Genomic DNA, 9,314 nt, shown 5'->3' on the forward strand with positions numbered 1-9,314 from the left:
GGAGGCTGAGGCAGGAGGACCACTGTCAGCTTAGGCTCCATAGTGAGTTCAAGGCCAGCTTGAACCACATAGCAAGACCCTGTTCTCAAAACAACAAAAAAATACTAAATTGGCCAGGTGGGGCTCAAACTTGTAGTCTGCCTACCTCAGCCTCCCAGAGTGCTAGTTACAGCATGCACCACCCGCTCAACGTTATCTATTTAATAAAGGGATATGTTCCAACAAGTGTTATCTCAATATTTATTACTAGAAAGAAAATATATGCCTTTCACAAATTCCTGTGGCATTTTTCTCTTCTCCAGAAGTTACATCTTCTCAAGTCTCTTGCAATTCTGAAAACACTGTGCCGTGCTGTACTGTCTCACAGGTATATTCCCAGAGGTTCCTCTCTTCAGAGCCTGGCCTAACAGGACAATACGGAGACTTCCTGTTTTCTCTCCTCCCTTGGGAGCTGCTTTTCCTCATGGCTGTTTCCCTGTGACATAAAGACCACATTCTCCACTCCAACATGACTGACAATCTACTACTCTTGTTATCCATTCACTCAAGATGGTTCTATTCCGTTATCAGTCCTCTTCCTCTGCAGCCACATCTAACACCTACCCTAATTTGAGGTAACTGGACCTTTACCTTGTCCTCCCTCCAGTTATTTTTTTGTTTGTTTCAAACAGGATCTCACTGTGTAGTTCAGGCTGGCCTTGAACTCATGGCAATCCTGCCTCAGGGTCCCCAAGTACTGGACTATAGGCATGTGCCACCATGCCCAGCATTCCCAGGTTTCTTTTCTTTCCCCTAAAGGACTTTTTACATTTAACACTCAGGACTTCAAATTTTAAACATTTTAAACTTTTAAAAAATACTGTTTTAGTGTTAGATGGGGTTTTAGTTCAGGCTGGTCTTGGAATTCACAGCCATCTTTCCACCTCAGCCTCCCGAGTGCTGGGATTATGCCTGGTTAAACATGTTTTTAAGCAAATGCTTTTTGTTTGCTAGATATTTGCAGGCCTACATATCACAATTTGTTTTTTTTTTACTGCCCCAGGAACTACCACAAAGTATTAATACATCTTATACATACATACTCTCTCAGCTTTTCTGTTCAGAACAAGGACAGGACTTATGAGACCACTGAAAAAATTTCTTTGATAAGAATTTTAAGCATTCAATCCTAACTCTTAAGCCTAGTGAAAGGAATTTGAAGGGAATCATTCAAGTTTGAAATGTTTTCTTAAAACTGTTTTTGGTAGGAAGCCAGTTGTTGTAGTTTAGATCTAAAAGGGCCCCCCTAAAGTCTCATGTTGAGAAGGTGATTGAATGATGCAGGCAGTACAGCTGACTTGCTTTTAGCAGAGGCCTGGTCCAAAGGGGCAGGTTACTGGGGGTGGCCTGGGTCATCTCCCTCCCAAGTTCTTCCCTCTGCTTGCTACTTCTTGGCTGCCATAACAAGAGATGCTCTCCTGTACCATGCTCTCCTGCCTTGGAGTCTGCTGACTATGGACTGAAACTAACAAAATAAACTGTCCCACAAGTTGTGGGTGTTGGTATTTTGCCTCAGCAGTGAGCAGTGACTAACACAATAGGAGAGGGATGTTGCCCTGAGATCCTACTGTACTTCTCAGTTTGTTCAGACCAAGCATGGGGGCCACCCAGGAGAAAACACCAGCATGGAATGACTTTGATCCTGCCAATGTCCTAAAGAAAACCTCAGGATAAAGAGGCTGGATGTTAGGGGCTAAGGAAGATACAAGACGGTTTTGAACTGCTGAACTGTGGTAGTTCCATCACATTTTAGGGAACTTGAGAGGTTAGTAATCCCACTGATAACCTCCAAAGAGGCCACACACAGGTTCCTTGACAGTTTAATCACCTGTGGAGTCCAGACTAAGTCACCCAGCCATGAAAGAATTAACCCATCTCCGCACCCAAGCATTTTTTGTTTGTTTTTTGAGACAGGGTCTCACTATGTAGTTGAGACTGACCTGGAACTCACTATGTAGCCCAGGCAGGTCTCGAACTTGCAGCAATACTCCTGCCTCAGCCTCCCGAGTGCTGGGATTATAGGCATGCGCCACCACACCTGGTACTGAGCACATTCTTCATCCTACTGACATTTGGGCCCTGAGGAATGAAATGCAGGTCACAAGAAAAGATACACAAGGAGAAAGCTACTGCCAGCTGCTAGCCTAAAGCAAGCCTATGCTGAGAAGGTTGTCAACTTTAAGATTTGACAGCATATAGGACTGGACATTTTATTTATTGATATTAAAAACATTTTTTTCAACTGAACATGAAGTTTTTATTATGTGTCAATGACAGGAAAATACATGGGTCAGAGAAAGTCTTCATCTATGGCAGTGATGGCAAACCTTTTAGACCTTTCAATAATATCAACAGCCCACTGTGACATGCAAGCCAAAGGTTCACCACCACTGATCTAGGGCCACCGAGACATACTTATGGTAAAAAGGATATAAAAACAGATGATTTGATCTCAGTCCACACACCAAGCCTACTCTATAAACACGCTCAGCTGAGGACCATGTTTTCATTCCTTCAGTCAAAACATTCCTTTAATTCTTAGTCTTGGAAGCTTTTGCTTCACTGCTTCCATTCTTGGACCATGAGGTTACTCAGCCTGCCCCACACTTCTCATGTTCCAAATTCTCCCTTCCAATTCATTCAGCTTTCTAAACCTCCTCACTGGAGTTCCAACACTGCCACTAACACAAAATACCTGTCTTTACACTCCATCATCTGAAGCCATTCACTGTCTCCTATACACATGCCCAAGTACGTGCAAATGTGACTGAAATCTCTAACAAGAGCACTGACTAGAAAGAATTGGTAAAGGAGCACTATAGCAAAAGTCAACCTATGTGGGTAGTCATCCAAAAATATCTAATTTTTTCAAGCTAAATTCATTTTTCATTACCCAATCTCACCTAAACCTCTGACAGACTTAAAATTATTTCACCAAAAAATTTTTACTCTTCTTTTTGGCCTCAACTACAAGATTGAATGCCTTATCAATTTACTTTATTATTGAGTGACTCAACCTTATGCTAGTTTCCTGGCTAATTGTGCCGTCACTGGTATAGCCTGTTAACCCTTGAGGTGACAGAGGCTATCTGGCTTTGCTTCTGCGTGGATAGGCACAGAGATACATCACACATGCTGAACAAATCAACTGTTTCTGATGGGCCATCTCAAATCTTCAAGCCCCTCTCCATTACTTTTTCCTTTTGGGGGGTTATTACATTCCTAAATGGTTTCAATTATGGAGTCAAGAAGTTCAGTGAATTGCTCCTTCTCGCAAGTAATCTTTTAGGGTGACTGAACCCAATGCCAGCTAGCAGGCACTCTGTCACTGAACTATATCCCCAAAGCCCCCTACACCACCCTTTTAAGTATTCTGAGTCAGGGTCTTACTAGCTGCCTAGGCTGGCTCTGAAATGGCGAGTTTCCTGTCTTCCTAGTTGGGACTATAGGCATGTACTACTATCTCTAAATGTGTAGCAAATCTTACTACCACTAATCTTGTTTGTATCTTCAGTATTCTAATTTAAAATCAGTCTTTTTTTTTTTGAGATGGGTTCTATGTAGCCAGGCTGGTCTCGAACACACACACACACACACACACACACACACACACAAATCAGTCTTTTATAATTATGTTCACCTTGAAATGTGGATCTCTGGTCCTGGCTTTCAATCTGAACCGCCACTAGGTTTACTTGTTTCCTAGGTATTTCATATCCCATCACGGGTTCAACAACTCCGCCCATCATCTCCCATCTATGTTCCACTTCTCAATGATGTGCCAAACTTGACCTAGCCAGAAATGTAGATTTCTCTCTGCTTTTGAGATCTACTGCATTAAGAACAATTTTTTAAAATCTCAAAATAGAACTCATAGCTGGGCATGGTGGCACACACCTACAATCTCAGCACTCTGGAGGCTGAGGGAGGAGGATTTCCAGAGTTCGAGGTCAGCATGAACTTCCAAGGAAGACCCTGTTTCAAAAAGGTAAGAGCTAGGGCTGGGGATTTAGCTCAGTATTGCCACCACCTGCCTCATAAGCGCAAGGTCCCAAGTTCGATAACTGGTACCAAAGAAAAAAAAAAGGATAAGAGCTCATATAATCCTTTAAAACCAAAATAGCCACTTTCAATGCCCTTTGAGCCAACTTGTCTTCTTTCAAGGTTGATCTCAATCTTCTAATGCCTTGCTTGTATTTGCAATTTCACTGTTGACACAGATAAGAGACGCTGTTAAGATTATCAAACTGACACAAAAGAAAAAAACAAATAGGAATATGAAACTCATGTAGTATTACATACCATCCTATGAGAAGTGTCAAAATTAAAATACACATGGGAGAAAGGGAAAAGACATCTATGGCCAAACAAATGACTCATGGACACTAGGTTCCTGAGGTCCTATGTGTCTTCTGTCCAAGAAATGAAACTCATAGCTGTCCAGCTGGGAAACTTGGCAGCTACAAATATTAGTCCGGCCTCCTGGTTCCTATCTTAAATGTAAAAGTGCGACATGGACTCAGCCATCTTTTTTTAGAGGGATCCACTGACCAAATCTCAGTTCTGATTCTCAAGACATCAAATATGCTAGAGACAATATACCAAACAAGATATATTATGTAAAGGTACAAATTCCTAATAATGAATGCCAGTATATTATAGACCTAAAATGTACCAATAAGACGAACAAAACAAAACAAAAAAAAAGGCTTTCCATTGCTTTTCCGTAATTAGCTTTCTCTCTTGTAATTAGACCTTTCTTAACGTATTTCATCACTGTCTACCTTCTTTATGCTTTTCCTGATTGGATTTAATTTCATCTAATCAGATCAGTATCCACTTGCTTCAATGGCTACTATTTACCCCATACCCAGCATTAACCTATTTTAGTGGTCCCTCTATCACTCATTAACTAACCATTAGTAATATAGCAAAATGAGGTTATATCTGAAGGGCAGAATTTCTCAATTGCACAGCAAAATGTAACAAGATTGTTTTTGTAAGGGGTTGAAAATAATTTTATTATCTCAAAGCTAAATTTTATTTCAGTGGTCCTGTAAAAAGCATTTACTGAACTATTCAACTGCTCAAAAGCCCCTAAAAATTACCAGTTTTTCTAGATAATACAGGGATCTATAAAAGAAATTATGAGTGTTTCACATATTGGGAGTTTCATTCTGATCTGCAGGGGATTCTGTACAAATGGCTCCTAAAAAAGGGTAAGGGCAGGAATTAGAACGCTGTCCCTCTTCCACACAGAACAGTTTAAGCATGTTAGATGTTATTCTAAATATGTGACAGCTGGGAATTTAGCTCAGTGGTTCTGCCTCCTGCCCCCCAAAAGAAAAAACAAATAAAAAACCTAAATATGTAAATTTACAATTTAAACAGCAGTTTTGCTTTGTCACTATTTTATGCAGCCATTTCAGCATTTGTGCTCATCTTCCCCCAGAGCAATAGTCCAACAAAGCCTTGCCTCCCCACCTCACCATTTTGAAGATGACAAAAAAAAAAAAAAAACAGCTTTAACACAGAAAAACTAAAAAATTGGCTAAGTTGACCCAGTACCCAGAAGCTGAAGCAGGATCAGTCTGAGGCCTGCCTGGACTTCATAGTGAGTTCTAGGTCAGCCTGAACTACTTAGGGATACTGTCAAAAACAAACAAACAAAATACTGGCCAAGTTGAATGTTAAAACTCCTAAGGAGTTGTTTCACTGTCTTCAGTCTGCAAACCCCAGGGCTTTTTACCTTTTTCTACTCAATTTACTCCACTTGCACAAGGTCTTTTATAGTCACCTCCCTAAAGACATTGCACTCTAGCAGCTTACACACTAAAAGAATGTTTCAAAACAACAGGTGCAACTGTTAACCCAGCACTTTGGAGGCTGAGGCAGGAAGACTAAGGTTCAAGGTCTGCCTGAACTACATAATGAGACCCTGTCTCCAACAAACCAGCCACTTAACCGAATGAGTACATCTAATGTCCCACTCTTCAAACCAGTTAATTCACTGAAATTATTACCCTAATAATTCAAAATACCTTTGTACACCAGATATGTATCTTTTAAAACCAAAGCATTTATTTTGATAACTGTTGAAATCCTCAAGATGAACTGGATGCTGCAACAGCTGCTCTCTTGGGTTTAGGCGTTGTTCCTTCACGGAATCCATGCCTGTAACAAGTTAAAGACAAGAAGTTTCTTTAGCAACAAATACATACACACCTTCTCTTTTTGTTAAGCATCTGAATGAGCTTATCTCAGTAAAATACGAAAATCATTGTTGCATTCATATGTTCAGACATTTATTTTTACATCACAGATAAGCCATTATTTCATTCTGCCTAAGATCATAGTTTGCAATTTCATGCCTCAGTAGCTTACTCAGCTATATCTGTCAGTCATTATCTGCCTACTGGTGGCTGAGAAACGTGGCTATTTGTGAAAATGGTTCCTTATAAGGGATAGACAGATCCTAGCAATCTTCCCTTACCAAAGGAAAAACAAGACTTAAATAGCAGGCATTTTAACTGCTTAAATAAGAGCATTATACTTCAATTAATATTCTAACAGAGATGTATTTACCCTTTTGAACATCAGTGAATTGAGAAACAGGTTAATCAAGCCTAAGTTCATGGTCTCAGCTTTTACATTACACTAGCAAACTATTCCACACTAAGTCCACATAATGACCATAAAAAAATTAAATGTCATTTGATCATGGTAAGCCTTGTGACCATTTAAAATTCCATGCTGAGAATTAGGTAGAGGCTTCTTGATAATTCTTTACTTCAGAATTTCTGAAACAACACAGTAACGGAAGTACTGGCTTTAGTAAAACCTGTTTCATTTTTTCAATCTCATCAGAGTAATTAATATACAAAGCACTGGAAAAATGCAACTACATTTTGGGCACTGGTATTGTTGAATTCTTAAGAAACCCTAGGGCCCAAACTTTGAATAGGACTCTAAGGTATATACTTACAAAGGCAATTAGTAAAATGTCAGCTCACCAATAAAGGTTCAATCAATGACTGACCCCTTTCCTTATTTCTGCAACACCATATCAACAAATTTGGGTACAAATTAGTTAGGTGCAGTGTCAACATTTTGAGGAATATAGCCCAAATATTGTCTCAGATATTTAATTCATATTATTATTTACTGATTTTAAAAAATAGCTTCCAACGCCTCGTTCCTACTCATCATCAGAATAATTTAGCACAAATAAACATAAAGGTTCTCATCCAAGCCCTTAGGACCCATTATATTGAATCACAAAAGCTGTACCTGAATCTGCGATACACAATTTTTAGGTGCCTCATTCTCCCAGTTCCGGTGGTATTTCGCCTTTTAGCCTTTGCACTCCAGTTATCTAAAACACAAAATTCCAAATAAAATTTTTCTCCCTACTCACTCATTGGCCGATTTAACAGCACTTCGTTTTATGCCACGTACCCACTTAAGTGCAATGAAAATCTTTAGCCGGCTTCATAATTAACACTTACACTTTCTCTTGCGCTTGGCAGGGTAGCCACATTTGCCACACGTCGACTTCTGAAGGTGGTAGGCCTTAGAGCCACAGCGGCGGCATAACGTGTGCGTCTTATTACGACGCTTTCCAAACGATGACGTTCCCTTCGTCTACAAATTAGAAGGATAAACAATTCTGAAACCTAGAAATTTCAATACGCATTGCGACGTTTTCTGGGAAACCATCTATTGGTAAGATTTAAAGGCAATTACAAGAGCCAAAACTGGTCAAGTTTCTAATTCTTCGTACCTGCCAAGTTACAGAGTACTACGATAACTACATCACGTTATCCGAAGCCCTCCTCTGATGAGAGCTGCAGTGTTCTGCCAGGATTACATGACAGCCAACATCCCCAATTCGACTATGTGTGTGTGTTTGTGTATATATATTTTCTAAAGAAATACAATACCAGAGACCAAAGAATGTGCCTACCCCAAAACCCGAGGGCTCTTGTCAGGAACCACCATCAATTCCTCTGTTACAGAGCCAAATGCTCTCTCAGACTTCGTCCCTCAGTCTCCTATCCGAAGCAGAGCTGCGTGAGCCCCACAAAACGGAAGGAGCCTAGTGAAGATTCAGCTCCAAGACTGTGGCTGGGCCCACCACCTAGGAGTTATTCTTCTGGCTCTTGTGGGTCATCGCATGCTCCTTTCTTTCCCGCCAGCTTCCCTTATTCGAAACCTTGCTGGTTCCCCACGGATAACATGCAGCATACCACAAAGAAAGAGGATGGAAACAGATTCGGAGAGACCCTGCAAACAACTCACCATCTCGCTTGTGCCGCCTAGACCAAAGAGACCGGAAGAGAAAGCACTTCCGCTATAACGCGCTTAGAAGCTTCCGCCCAGGGAACTACTTCCTGCAGGGCGCGGTGCATCATTCTCAAGCGTCCGTCGCGACAATGTGGGTGGGGTCAAGAGGAGACTGCAGATCCCGGGAGATCCAATGGTGATGGGCGTGCGCTATCCCTACCAGCCTGACTTCCGAACGGCTTCTGGGCACTGTTGAGGCTTTTCGCTCACTGCTCCTGCTTCCACTGGCAGGTTCCCCACGTTATCGGTCGGCGGGACCTGATGCTGCAACGTTGATTCCAGAATCTGGAGTGCGGGCTGGCCCAGTTCGGGCCACACGCTCCAGCACGGCGCTCAGGCGTGCGTGTCGTGAGGCTCTGGGCTGACTGGCGTCCCTGAGAGAGGGCTTCGGAGTGCAGAGAGCCGGGGTGGCCTTCCAGGGCTGAGCGTAATGCCAAGGGAGAGAGAAAGTAGTTTTTATACTGGGAGAGTGTAGAGGCCAATTGTTTAACCTCAAATTTTGTTGTGCTGGGGAGTCACACAGGGAATTTGTTTTATACAATTTCTAATACCGTACAGGCAGGAAATGTGACAACGGGTTAGGGTAGGACCTGGAAGAGATGCTAACAGACAAAAAACAACCCTCTGTGGATAGTTTTGAAATTGGTAGTGCCCAGACAACTTCGATTTGTAACCTTTATCCGACAAAGCCCCAACCCTTGCAAAAACAATTCAAGCATAAGTATATAATTTGCTTATTTCTGAAGCAAATTTGAGAATACCTGGCCCGTCACACGCAGCTGCAGCAAATTGATAGCCTGCAGAGCAAGATGAACACAAGGAATCAGGTTCGATTTTGACACTTCCACAATTCATTGGTGCCCAATAAGTAGTAGGGTCTTTCATAAGAGCAGGGAGTGGGAGTAGGATATAATTCTGTCCTCGTGCAA

At 41.6% G+C, this 9,314-nt stretch overlaps 1 protein-coding gene and 1 non-coding gene across 2 annotated transcripts; both read right to left on the reverse strand.

The window, feature by feature from the left end:
* Positions 1-6,098: 6,098 nt before the first annotated feature.
* On the reverse strand, positions 6,099-8,430 carry Rpl37 (ribosomal protein L37). Its single transcript, XM_010633870.3, has 4 exons — positions 8,341-8,430; positions 7,548-7,683; positions 7,330-7,414; positions 6,099-6,213 (listed from the first exon to the last, which is right to left on the reverse strand). The coding sequence occupies exons 1-4, from the start codon at positions 8,341-8,343 to the stop codon at positions 6,144-6,146; spliced, it is 294 nt and encodes a 97-aa protein (XP_010632172.1). The 5' UTR covers positions 8,344-8,430; the 3' UTR covers positions 6,099-6,143.
* On the reverse strand, positions 6,292-6,368 carry LOC117285534. The gene has a single exon (XR_004516609.1). It is a non-coding gene; the product is annotated as a small nucleolar RNA SNORD72 (small nucleolar RNA).
* Positions 8,431-9,314: the final 884 nt, after the last annotated feature.

This window comes from Fukomys damarensis, unplaced genomic scaffold (genome assembly GCF_012274545.1).
Source record: "Fukomys damarensis isolate Sample0158 unplaced genomic scaffold, DMR_v1.0_HiC HiC_scaffold_1, whole genome shotgun sequence".
Lineage (NCBI taxonomy): Eukaryota > Metazoa > Chordata > Mammalia > Rodentia > Bathyergidae > Fukomys > Fukomys damarensis.